General features: G+C 43.2%; 1 protein-coding gene across 1 annotated transcript in view; it reads left to right on the forward strand.

Annotated features, from left to right (window-relative positions):
- The window catches only part of Ptprb (protein tyrosine phosphatase receptor type B), a 101,389-nt gene that overhangs the window by 4,460 nt on the left and 82,870 nt on the right, over positions 1-14,059 (forward strand). Inside the window, exon 3 of the mRNA XM_051139895.1 lies at positions 5,073-5,326. Within this exon, the coding sequence (XP_050995852.1) occupies positions 5,073-5,326 (254 nt within the window). The remainder of the gene's footprint in view (positions 1-5,072; positions 5,327-14,059) is intronic.

Genomic DNA, 14,059 nt, shown 5'->3' on the forward strand with positions numbered 1-14,059 from the left:
GGTCACCAAGATGGAAGCAAAAGCAGGAACTCCAGAACACCAATCTGTCCGGTTAAAACCTGAAAAACAGAGGCTCATAATGTAACCCATAATATTCTATGGGACATGTTAATATCTGGCTGCTGAAAAGTGGGTTTTGGTTTTTTTTTTGAGTCCATAAATATTTCTTTTCCATTCCATATTAATTGCTCTGATAATCTTCTTTGGTATTTTACTATGCTATGTGTTGGTATGGAGTTTCATTTGTTTAGTCTACTTTATTTTGCATTGGGTATTTATAGAGTAAATTAGTCCTGTATTTTTAAATGTGCCCTTTATTTCACAGATTGCTGAAATGTTAATTATCTTGGTTATTGCCTACTAAACTACTGTAAATTCCTACTCTTTCTCCTTCATATGTATGAAGCCCGATGTTGTTTGGAGTGTGTATGCGTGTGCATCACCTTTCCTTTCCCTTCAGCTTCCTTGTTAGCTCATGTGCATAAATTACTCACTTTCAATAGACACATTATACTTCGTTACATTTGACATCTCCCTCCAGAGTAGAAATACTAATACAGCTACAATTTCTTGTCACAAAATGACTTTAATTCAAGTTACTCTTTTCCACATGCTTGAATGTTTTTGTATCATTAGAAGACTAATTTGTTGTCCTTTATCATTATGCAAAAATCTTATCTCAGTTAGTGATTATCTCTGAGTCTGATTATTTTGTTGCCCTTTGGGAAAGTATTCAAAAGATGGTACAGTCAACATATAGCAGCTTAAGGGTGAACTTGTCCTAAGAGGTAGTAGCAACTTCAGTGAAAAAAAAAATGTGATAGATTGAACACAGGGTGCACTACCGGTTTTGAATTGTGTTCTGGGAAGAATTTCACTATAATGTGAAAACAATGTCATAGCAATGGCACAATAAAACCTTAAAATAGATTTAACATATTGTTCCATTGTGTAAGAACTTTTCCTTGCCACCATCAAAACATCTTCCTCTTTCACAAGTTGGGAAATGTCTGTACATGTCCATAGAACGTCAGAGGATATTATAGACACCCAAACACCTAGAGAGCTACTATTTTTAGAATAATTTCATGTGTCTATTCCAACAGAGTTCAGTAATAGAAAAATGAGAGTCTTTTGCATCTATAACAAGAATTTTCTTTCTTCCAATCTATTTTATAAACTTCCAATACTGACATAAAAAATTATCATAATTGCTGGTTTGTAATGTTTTTCAGTCTCAGACCTTGGAAAATAGAAGAAAGGGATGGGGGTTCTTGGCTTAGCCTCAGCTATAATATGAAGCCTTGTCAGAGAAGAGAGAGAGGGAGGGGGAGGAGAGAGAATGAGAGACAGACAGAGACAGAGACAGACAGAGACAGAGACAGAGGCAGACAGAAACACAGAGAGACAGAGAGATTAAGAAAAAGAGAGCATGACTGCATTTTGGTTCATAGTGTGTGTATGGCTAAAGCCATACACGAGAGCCATCACCCAGGGAAGCCGCTACAAAGGCAGAGCCTGCAACCCACGCCAAATCCACTGAATCACAGTTTCTATGGGGAGGTTAAAGATCAGCGAGCTTTAAAGGTGGCTCAAATGCCAACAATCCTTACAAACCACTGTTTAAAAGTTCACAAAATGTGGCAACTGAATGTGCAGGCTAAAATTCTTCTAACTTTTTAATCATACCAGTTAAGCACACAGACACACAAAAAGGAGATACTAGATTTAAATATTTCTTTGGCAAAAAAAAAAAAAAAGAAAAAAAAAAAAAGAGGGAGGTGGCCTAAAATGGATAATGGATTTATTTGGTCTGAGGTAATTTTATAATATATGAGGGTGATTTAAGACACCTGCAGAAGATTGAAGCTTTTTCTACACACACACACACACACACACACACACACACACACACACACACACACACACACACACACACAAGGCCAAAAGCGGTATGTGATGGTACCATCTGCAATGCTATTTGCAGAACAAATGTCCAGAAAGTTTTGCTCATTTATCCAATGTTTGGAGAGTCTACTTTCACCCACTGATTGTTCGTGTTGACATTCTTTTTAAAGTTCTTATGATAAAAACTCACCATTTTCTAGTAAAGGAAGTGCAGGCTGGCATACAAAGAATGCAATTGCACGCTAGGTATTTGGAAGCTTGATTTGGGCCCTAATCCATCGCTACTTTCTCAGAGGAACTGAGGACTAGAACTGTTTTGGGTGGTCCTTAGCTCAGAGAATCAGCACTGGCCGAAGCTGAGAGCTGCGAGGATGCAGCCTCCGGCTTCTTCCCATCCCTGCACTCACAGATGCCTAGTGAAGGAAACATTTAAGTTCTAAAGTCTGAGACAGTAAGATGGTTTCTCAGGATAACTGTGAAGACGCCTCAGGCAGAACCATGGTTGAGTTAGCCACGAGAAAACACCTTGAGCTAAGTCTCTCATGTGTATGAAAAGTATATAACCCCGGCACAAGGCAGGGGTGGCGTTAAATGAGGTGAAAGGAAAACAGCAACAACTGAAAAAGCATCCAGAAAGCTGTCAAAGGGTAGACTGAGTAGACATACAAGGAGAGTTGCAGACAACACACATGGACGCTCACTTACATTTGAATTTCAGATAAATTTTAAGTATATTTGTAAGATACAGTAGGGCATATAATTTAATTCTTGAATTGCCGATTAGCACTATATAAATATACTCAATTACTAAAATATTATTACCTGAACTTCAAATTTAACGGGCGTCTGATATTTCTGTCTGCCCAGTCTGCCCAACCCTATCTGTGCGGAGTGCTCCACAGTGCCCTGCATCTCAGGGAGAGAATTCTTAGTTACCATGGTTGCTGTATTAACTTTTGTGAGAATATCTATTTGTATCTTGTTAAGTCATAAGTGGATCTTTTGCTGCTGTGCATCTTTTTGTCCCTTGGCCCCTCTTATTTACATGCATTGCCATGCAAAATGTACATGTAAAAAAATGTCAGGGAAAATTAGAATGGGATGAAACGGGACTCAAAAGAGGGATAAGTTGTGATGACTAGAAAGTATAATCTCTTTCTTAAGAGGAGCTACTTGGACCAGGAATGGTGGCCCATGCCTTTAATCTCAGGACTTGGGAGGCAGAGGCAGGTGGATCTCTGTGAGTACGAGGCCAACCTGGTCTACAAAGCGAGTCCAGGACAGCCAGAGCTACACAGAGGAATCCTGTCTCAGAAAGAGAGAGAGAGAGAGAGAGAGAGAAAGAGAGAGAGAGAGAGAGAGGCTGTTCTCAGCCTATTAGGCTAGTTGCTTGATAGTTATTTGATTAAATTAACGAGAGGTAATGAAAAATAAAACAGTTGCTCAGAGTCTTAAGGCCCACACTCTTCAAAGTTACCTGCTTTGGCAGGACTCTGTGGGGCTTGTATTCCTGACAACTTAACATCTCCAAAGCCGGTGAAGTATCCAAACATACCCTGTCAGGCAATCATTTGAAGAACTTCCCAAACCTTTATTCTGGTTGGCTTTTCCCTACAGTGTTGCTACATAGTGACTTGCAGGCCCGCAGAGGCATCACCTGGGAGCTTGTCAAAATGTAAGAAGAGCACAGTTTTTGATTATGGGGAGGCAAACCAATGTCTGTCTGTCTGTCTGTTTGCTTTCCAAGATGGGAAATTCAACTCACTAGCTCATATGTCCTGACTAGCAGTAATATATGAGTGATAAAGAACACCATCTATTCTTTCAAAAAACTGTACCTTAAAAAAATACGACAGCCTTGTTGAGTGGTGCACACCTTTAATCCCAGCATTTGGGGAAGCAGAGACAGGCAGATCTCTTGAGTTTGAAGCCAGCCTGGTCTACAGAGCTAGTTCCATGATAGCCTGGGCTACACAGAGAAACCTTGTCTCAGAAAGAGAGAAAGAAAGAAAGAAAGAGAGAGAGACAGAGAGAAAGAGGGGGCGAAATTCAACATGATTGAAGACTCACAGAACTAAAAACACTTCCCACAAGTAGACACTACACTATGGTTAGACAGGAATAAGACAGTCTGATGTGCTGTTTGACAGTCAGCAGTAATAAATAAGAGATGTACTGCATATCCCAAAAAGCTAGGGAAAGGATTTTAAATATTTTTACCATAAAATCTAAAAAGATGTTTGAGGAAACAGATGTAAATCTGATTAAAGCATTATGCAATGTATTCAGGAATTTAAACATCACTAATGCTCCATTAACATATAATTTTAGGTACTATATATTAGTTAAAATAAATTAAAAACACAAATGCTTCTATCACAAATGTTTGCCTTACGGTTATAGAGAGAAATGCCATTAACCCCGCAAGGAGCGGCCATTCTTCATAATATGGTTAGGCAAGTCACTAGCCCTGATTCTCAAAGTGCAGTTTGGTTCGACACCTCCTCTGAGAAGCTGATGAGAGCTGTGCTGCACCCCCACAGCACTGTTGCAGTAGGAGTCTCATGAGCTCAGAAGTCTGGCTAGATCTTTGGAGACACGTGGAACACTGCTGAGACCAATTCAGTGACCCAGATATTCTCAGAATGAATTTGAACTCTGTCTCCTATGCGGTTTTCATAACTCTCCTTACACCATATAAAATTGGCAGATGGGTGAAGGGTGGGTGGGAAAATATTTAGTGCCACACACTGAGGGGATCTTCGGGTTTGTTTTTTTTTTTAATACAACTAAATTTATCCACTAAATTTATCCTTATTGAAGGGGCCTTTTATTACTACATAAAAAAAAAGTTTTTATGTGGTACTGAGAATGTGGCTCACTTAGTGAAATGCTGGCCTAGTCTAGCCTGCCCAAAGGCCTGGGTTTGACCCCCTAACACTGTATACACCAGGCATGGTGCTCTACACATGCACCATCAACACTTAGGAACTAGAGGCAGAATGATCAGGAGTCCAGTGACTACTGGGTACATCGCAGGTTCAAGATCACCCTGAGCTATATGATATCCTATCTCAAAACAAAAGCATCTTATGTGAAGAATTAATATAAAAATTCGTAAAAAGTGAGAATGATGTTTTGCCACTGTCCTTTCTTCTCCTCAGCCGGCCTGGGGACAGAAGTCTCAGTGAGGATTGCTAGAAACTCAGCTGGTCCCCAGATCCCCACCACTTTTAACACAGTTCCATATAGCCCAGAGCACATTAGGAATACCACGGAGACGTTCCACGGGAGCACCGCCGAGACCTACAGTCAAAGCAGCAGCAAGAGAGAACTCCCCAGTCTGCACACAGCTGGAACTACAGACACACCCTGGACTCCACGGACTACTACGCCTCTATCCAGCACCACCGCAGAGGTAAACAGAGGGGGGTGGTACTGCTGTGAATGGCTGCTGAAAGCTGACCCTTGAAAAGCTTTGCTTTGTTCAGAGTTCCGCTGTGCGCTAAGAAAGTCACTGTCTGGCTTACTTGCAAATTGTGCGCAGCCGTGTTGGGCACAATGGGGAAACCTTTGAAATTGTTGTATCTTGAGATGAAGATGACCGGGCTTGCTATACCATACGTGTATTCTTGCAGATTGGCATTTTGTGAGCGCAAGTCGGGGTTCATGCTCTTAAATACAGCCTGAAATGAGTAGAGTAGATAGAAGTTGAGCCCACTACTTTGAGTTTCCGAACCACAGAGCAGCGACGGATCTAGAATCACTGTAATCTACTGGGAAGATAAAATTAAGCAAGAGGCGTGGCGCCTCTCTGGCGTGTCCCCTGTACGTCACCTCCCTATGATCTTGGGTAGTCCGCAAGGTGACAGATGCGTCAAAGGAGTGAGCAGCAGTATTGGTAGCTCGTGGGTGTTACCCAAACAGTCTTTCTGTTCTGAGTGTTCGTTTCTTGGAGGTTTGAGCCACAAAGCGGGCAATGACGGTGTAATTACCATAGAGTGTACCATGGGGGAACCGGGGTACGTCTTGACGGTAGAGCACTCGGGTACGTGCATGGCTGAAACCCTGAGCTAATCCACAGCACGAAGAAACCAAGAAAAAGCCTATGCTTCACTTGAGGAGTGCCTACCTCTTTCCTAGCGGGCAACCCAAATACTTTAAAGAATGTAAAAACCCTGTATCATCCAAATGACATCCACCCAATTGGATCTCTCGTTGCTTTTGCATTGAATGGAACCTAATATTGCGTGTGGTCCCTGGCTATTGAGCAAGTCCATCATTATTGATCAAAAAGCAAAAAACAGTGAGAACATTGGGACTTTATTTTTCTTCTCACTTTTTTATGGTCACCCATCTTCGCCCGCCCTAGTTCTTTCCTTGCCTATAAGCAGGAGTTAGGAAGGCCTCATTGCTTTTTTTTTTTTTTTTTAAACTCTTTACATCACTTTCAAGCCTAGCTCGCAGTTTCTACCCATTAACCTAAATATCTATTCTGAGAACACAAACTCTAAGTCTGACTTTGAAGGTCAGCTTTGTCTGGCAGCTCTCTCCACCCGGATGGGGCCTAAGACAGAGAAATGGGAGCAGAGGTAAAGCCTCTCACTCCTGCCCATCTCTTGGCTCAGAAATGATGGTCTCGGAGCTGCTGGCTTTGGAAAGTGGAGAAGGAGGGCAGGAGGCAGGCTAGCCATGACGTTAGAGCCCCCCACAATCAGGGCACTCCCCTGTTCCCCAGCACCACAGCTGCTCCCTCCACTAGTGTGAGTGAGACATTTACCACTTACTTTTGAAAGTGGACGTTCACATCCTTATTTTGGCTGTCCATGTCTCAACAAGAACCCACATTGTACCATTAGTTTACTGGGACAGTCACTCACATTTGAACTTAATTATATATAAACAGTATGGGGGAGGGAGTATACCAAATAAGCAACATTGAATAAAAACTACCTCAGAAACTTACCTGCTTAAATACTAAAAAGGTGGTCTTTTAGAAAAAAAACCCTATTATTTTTGCCCAGGTCTGACATTATGAAGCATAGAAATAAGGTCGCAAGGTGGCCAGGCTCTGCAAAGTTATGTTCAGAACAACGAACAACAGGGCTCTGTGGCAGACTCACCACTGGTTGGGTGGGTCTAACCCTGTATAGCGGAGCTCATAGGATCAGCCCCGAAGCAGTGTTTACAGCCTTGGATCTAGGCAGATGGGATGGTTTGTTGTTGTTGTTGTTGTTGTTGTTGTTGTTGTTGTTGTTGTTGTTATGGTAGTGGTGGTAATGGTGCTGGTGCTGGTGGTGCTAGTGCTGCTGGTGGTGCTGGTGCTGGTGGTGGTGGTGGTTGGTGGTGCTGTTGGTGGTGGTGGTGGCAGTGGCAGTGGTGGCAGTGGCGGTGGTGGTGGTTGTAGTTGCTTTGTCTTCTTTTTTCCAATCTCACGTCCCATGACAGTACTATTAGTATGAGCTCCTAAATGAGGCACCAGTATTTGACCATCTAGCTCTCTTGAAGTTCAGGCAAAATATAGACTATGCCCTGGGAAGTCAGAGTAGAAAAAACCTTTCCCCTTCCCCCCCCAAAGGCAGTTTCTCCAAGAGCAGCTTTTAGAATTCTGAACTCCAGTCTAGCCAACTTTCTAACCAAACTTGACCTAAAGGAGCATTACTTTGTACCCTTCCTCATAAACAACTGGAGTTTGATACTTTGCAAAGTGACATTTTAAATTTACAATTTAAATTTCATGTCCTTTGAGAGCAGTTTTGACAAAGAACACCAGAGAATAGGAGAGTAAAATAGTTCAGCTCAAATCTTTGAAATTGTATTTAAATCTCTCTTTGATTTTTTTTCTTTATTGCATTGCATCTTCTTTGTGAAGATTTTGGATTGAGATTTTTTTAATTAAGCTGTAGGTTGACAAGGGGACTGTGTTTGAGTGAAGATGGGTTTCTGATTACATATGTTTGACTAAAGCATGTGAGCAAAATGCTTAAAGTTTTGAGAAAAAGAAAGGAAAAGTTGGAGTGGGGTAGAATGGAACAAAATAGAGTGTTGGTGGGGGTAATGACAGGGAATGAAAGGGCACAGGGTGGAGTGCAGTGGGGAGGGTGGTGCCTCCTCTGGGTCCTGTGGGCTCACTGTTGCAGTCAGCATGGGGAGCCATACTCAGCTCATTTGCATGACCAGCATTGGGCACTGGCTATAAGCCGGCCATCTAGGCTCACCTCATGACCCCTCATCCTCCAGTAAACAATACCAGCTTCCCTTTCATGGCAGGACTGTAGCCCAGCTGCATAAAGGCCAAAGGTAAAGGCTGCAGGAGCCTAGAGGTTTGGGCTCTGAAGTCACACAATGCTGCTTCTGCCACAGTTGAGGGTTAAAACAAGCTACAAACCAGCCCAGATTCAAGAAATATGGGAACGGATGTTGTAACTTGATGAGGGCATCAGCAAAGGACCATACATGTTTGGATGAATCCATAACCACTATACAAGATACTTTATCTAATCATCATCATCATCGTCGCCATCATCATCATCACCACCATTGTGTCATCACCTGCTCTGTTTTGCAGATGTCCAGCTGAGATATACAACCCTCAATGAATTGCTCAAATGATTAAGAGGAAAAATAGCAGGAGTGTACACACACACACACACACACACACACACACACACACACTCACTCACTCACTCAGTCACAATACTATCTAATATGGCATCAAGATGATGCCAACGAAGACATATTTGAATGACAGCTATCCTCACTCCTCATTAATCATACAAAATAATCTTAAACTCACTCTTTGAGGATGTAGAGGGCTTCTTTTCTTCATCCTTCCCTTGTTTTCTTGCATCTTCCCTTGCCAGTATAATGGACTTGACTGTGGAAGGTTGTATGCTTGGACCAGGATTTAGTCTCAAATCTGTGGCTAATCCCCCTCCTCTCTCTTTCTTGAAAATGATGTAGAAATAAAAAAAAAAAAAAAAAACTAGGTCTTTGGTGTCAATCAAACCTAGGATAGGCCTCGGCAGTTTCTACTCAAGTTGTACTTCCTTCTTTCAAATGGATATTATTATGAGTCTTCATTTGCCTCATAAGGTAGTGAGAATAAAAACCTAATTAAAGAAATCACCTTAATCCCAGAACTCACTCAGGAGGCAGAGGCTGGTGGATCTCTGTGAGTTCGAGGTCAGCCTGGTCTCCAGATTGAGTTCTAGGACAGCCAGGGCTACACAGAGAAATCCTGTCTTGGAAAACAAGCGAAACAATAACAAAACCACCTTGGTCCACTAGCTGTACTTAAGTGAATATTTAATACTATTGGCTTCTTTTAGTCTTTGTTTGATCCTTCCTACCCTAGCCGACTTCAGGGTTGAGGAACCCAGATGAGCTAGCATATTCTGTGAAAATGCTCTGGAAAAGGAAAAGTGCTGACTGCGCATCAAAAACAAGGTTGCTGTCTGGTTCTGATACCACTATCTATAAATCTTGCCCAGAGCTTCGCCTCCTGCCTCCTCTCCCACCCCTCCCTTGTGCTGGCCTGGGGAGGAGCAGCATTTCCTCTGTTCCTGAATAGCCATTGTGATGCTGGGCTGAGCTCTCACAGCCCTGCATTTCCTTCCATTGGGCCTTCAAAGAGATCACAGCCCAGTGTGAGTCCCTGCAGAAGTGAGGGGGCAAGCACAGAATGTGGCCTGCGAGGCCCCTTCACTGGGTCACTTACTGTGAAGGGAGACACTCTACTCTCATCACTGTCATGTGGGCAGATGAAAGGCCGACCTTATCTCCACAGCCTCAAGCCGTGGTTGTCAGCCCTCCTAATGCTGCCACACTTTAATACAGTTCCTCCTGCTGTGGTGACCCAGCCCCAAACCATAAAATCATTTCTTTGCTACTTTGTGACTTTGCTACTGTTATGAATCATTATGCGAATATTTGTGTTTTCCAGTGGTCTTAAGTGATCCTTGTCAAAAGAGCCATTTGAACCCCAAAGGGGTTGTGACCCTCAGGTTGAGAACCACTGGCCTACAGGATGGCTGCAAAATCATCTTCAGAGCACCACTCGACAAGTAGGCCGTCTATTAGGAAGGGAATCAGACATCACAGACCATGAGAAGGATGTACATGTGACTGCAGAGGCATCTGATCCCCCTGGGGGTGTAATTACGGGCAGCTGTGAGCCACCCAGCCTGAGAATCAAACTCCAGTCCTCTGGAAAGCCAGAACATGCTCTGAGCAGCCGAGCCAGCCTCCCAGCCACCATGTTGAGATGTTTAGAAGCAGCAAGTAACAACCTGGTGTTGTTAATGTGTGTCCTAAAGTCCCTACCTTATAGTCAGCGTCATCCTATCCTAATCCCCGTGTGCAGTTTCTTGGTTATCCAGTTAAAGTGGACGACCGTCTGCTAATAGCACAACTGAGTGAAATTCACCTGAGCCTCCCAGCCTTAATATTTCAAGGATTCCTTTTTTTTTTTTTTCTTCCGCTGTTCTTTTAGTGACATGTAATTGGATTGCCTTCCATTTTGTTCACAGAGAAGCTGGGCTCATGGTTTGTCACGATATAACACACAAACACATGCACACACACTACACACACAGACACGTATGTACAAACACACACACACACACACACACACACACACACAATGCAGCCAGGGCATATGTGTTGGCATGGCTGGCCAACACACCACCTTTCTCTGGAACACTGTTGTCTCCGGGCAGATGACATGGACTGGAAGGAAATAAGGGCTGTTGCAGGGAGAAGGGAGACTGACAAAAGAACAGGGCACTAAGATGGACAGAGAAGCCAGACTGTGTCGAACATTAGGGCAAGTCCACGACCCTCAGCCCCGGCTGCCTGTGTCGGAAGCAGGCGCACAGCTGTCGAAGCCACAGCTCCGGGGTCCCACTTCAGGTCTCCTACATCAGAATTGCCTGGAGTGCAGCAAGAGTGTCTCCCAGCGATTCTAATAAGAAGCTGTGATGGGAAGTTTGTGATTGGTTGGGAGTGATCAGCATCTTAGAGAGAGCACTTGTGGCCTGTAGAATCTGAATCCGGTAGCAAGGAAAGTCAACTGGGTGGGGGGGGGGGACCGGGGTGTGAGGGGAAAGGCAGATGCTGCAGAAAAGCAGTTGGAATCATTCAAAGAACACAATGCAGTAAAGTTCCATCTCACAAAACTCAAGGGCGTTCTAGACTTAAGGCAAGAAAGAGACTTGGCAATTCAGTGCAATACAGGATCCACTACTAAAAAGAAAATTGGAAATACTAAAAAGTAGCATGACTGGGTTTATTGACAAGACTGAAATGTGGGCTATGGTTCTATGGTGTATTAAATTTGAAGTTCCTTAATTTAGTGACTTGATTTAAAGATTGCAAAGTTAATTCAGGATGTCTGCAGCATATTCTAAGAAAGTTCATGTAAATTTAGGATATTGCAGAGAGTGGGGAGGAGACAGACACGGTGAGAGAGAGAGTTGGTAGGCCCAGGAAAAGGTTGTAGAAACTCTGTGTAAGTCTTACAGTTCACCTGTTAGTGTGCAATTATTTCAAAATAATTATTTTTGAAATAAAAAGAAATCAAAAAGAAGTTTGCTGAGCAGGCTCTCAGAGGGTGGCATTTACAGGAAGCTAGGCCAGTGGCTCAGAGATACCAAGATGTATCTTCTTTAGGAACTGGGGCTTGGGGACACTAGGAAGAAGAAGGAGAGGAGGGCTTGGCACCCACAATATGAAAGAAATGAGGCAAATTTGCAAAAAAAGGGAAAAAGATGTTGGTGAAGCCAAAAGTCAGAACTGGCTGCTGCTGAGTTGCCTGTAAGTGTGAAGGTAAGAGAAAGACACCCTGGGAAGAGCTGCTAAGCACTTTAAATCTCTACAGTTTAACCCCAGGCACAGAATAGCCCCATCACTGTAGGACATGGTGAAAAGTAGCTGGCAGGAGAAACGCCATGAACTCCAGGATCCACGACGGAAGTAACAATCTGCTTCCGTTTCTCCTGCCCTTGAAGGGAGCTGGTGGCCGAACACAGTATAGCAGGTCCAGACGAGAAGCTCTGTTCGCACTGTTACTGTGCCTTGTTTCCTATTCCTCATAGATTTGGGCCAGTGAGCAAGCCACCATGAAACCTGGTTAGATGCCTACTGTCTGGGCTGTGTTTCCTGTTTGCTCTTCTCTCAGTGAGACTGCGAAAGTGCGGTGATAAGACAGGGGAAGAAAGCAGATCTATGGTCAGAATTCAGCAAGCGCACACTTTGCTGAGGCATCTGATCATTCAGGCATGTCTCCTGGTTGTTGAGAAGCACTTGCTCTCACAAAGGCGTGGTGTCCACCCGAACAGAACAACAGCTTCGTGGATGCCGATTTCTTCTAAGGCTTGGGGGCTACATGCTGGAGACTTTGATGCCGAGAGTTGTAGTTCTGCGTTGGGATGAGTGAACAGTTTATTTTGGGGAAGATTTACATGAAATTGTTAGCCAAGCCTTTGTTTAGTGGAAGAGTGCAAAGGCATATTCTGTCAGTATATGATAGAGATCCAGTCACCACAACCTGGGGATTCGGAGGAGATGATGAAGGACAGAATTCCTTCCTTCAAGGACTCTCTAATCTGGCTGATAGTTTAAACATTGCATTTGTGGAATTCACGATAAGGTCCTTTGATCTTCTGCTTTGATCAGTCAGCCCAACACTCCAAGGTCTGGGAGATGCTCTGTCTCTGCCTTATCCAGGAAGAAGGACAGGGTTAAGAAAGCTACGTTGAATTAGAGGTAGCCAAATACCAGGCAAAATGCAGGATTATCATGGCACCATTTTTTGATTTTTTTTTTTTATTCAAAAAAGTCAAGATTTTAAAAAAGATTTTTTAAACAAGAAAAAGATTTGATTTTTCTCACTATTGCCTTCTTATTTTGATTTGAAAGCAATGTTAAGATCTTGTTGTAAAAGCCAAAAGTCACCTATGTTGACCGCATGATAAGTCTCCTCTTTATAACATCTACAGAATTCATAGGGAAATGCTGTAACCCACAGAATATTTAAAATATGTCTTTGATTTCCAATCTTAAGTCTCCAAAGAAGCTAAAGACTTTGTTTGTTTGTTTGTTTGGCTTTTTTTTTTTTTTTCCCTTTTTTCCTCTTTTTTTTTTTTTTTATTAATTTATTCTTGTTACATCTCAATGGTTATCCCATCCCTTGTATCCTCCCATTCTTCCCTCTCTCCCATTTTCCCCTTACTCCCCTCCCCTATGACTGTGACTGAGGGGGACTTCCTCCCCCTTTATATGCTCATAGGGTATCAAGTCTCTTCTTGGTAGCCTGCTATCCTTCCTCTGAGTGGCTTTTCTTTTTTAAAAGTGTTTTAAAGTTATTTATTTTATATGAATGAGTGTTTTTGCTTGCATGTATGTATGTGCACCACATGTGTATGTGGTACCCACAGAGGCCAGAAGAGGGTATCAGATCTCCAGGAACTAGAGTTGTCAATGGTTATGAGCCATCATATGGGCTCTAGGGACAGAACCCACAGGCAGTCTTCATTGATGAGCCATCTCTCAGGCCCCATTTTGCTTTTCTTCAAAAGCTAATCTTACGTCACGTTTTATTTATCTACTGTCGAGGACTGGGTGAAATAGATGTTGTGTGTATCACAGTCTAGCACCCTACAGCCATACAACCTAGGAGCCGTGCACACACTGATGGCCCATGCTGACAAGCCCTGTGGGAAGCATTGCTGACCTGATTTCATGTACCCGTGAGCATGGTTGGGTGAGCATCTCTTGGGTTGGGTGGTGGCAGCTGTGGTGTTGGTGAAGTTCCTAGGGCTTGAGGAAGCAACTCCCTGAAAGTCACAGGTGCTTGTAAGTCCTATGACTGCCGATGGCTGCAATGATGCTAGAGTGAAAGCTACACAAAGTTTCCCTTCCAGATTTAAAAAAAAAAAAAGGCGCGGGGGGGGGGGGGGAGTGGTGGTGGTGGGAGGATAAGAAATTGGTGTAAAAAGTAAATATTAAGAAAGCTTAGAGATGTGTCCAGGAATGGAGGTGGAACCTAGTGATCGCGATCCCTTCCTAGGCCTCCCTTCCCGGACTTAGAAACCCCGTGGCATGGCCTTCAGTCACCTAGCTGTTAAAAGTCTCTGGCGCTGGTCTACTG

The sequence above is a fragment of the Acomys russatus genome, chromosome 31 (genome assembly GCF_903995435.1).
Source record: "Acomys russatus chromosome 31, mAcoRus1.1, whole genome shotgun sequence".
Taxonomy (NCBI): Eukaryota; Metazoa; Chordata; class Mammalia; order Rodentia; family Muridae; genus Acomys; species Acomys russatus.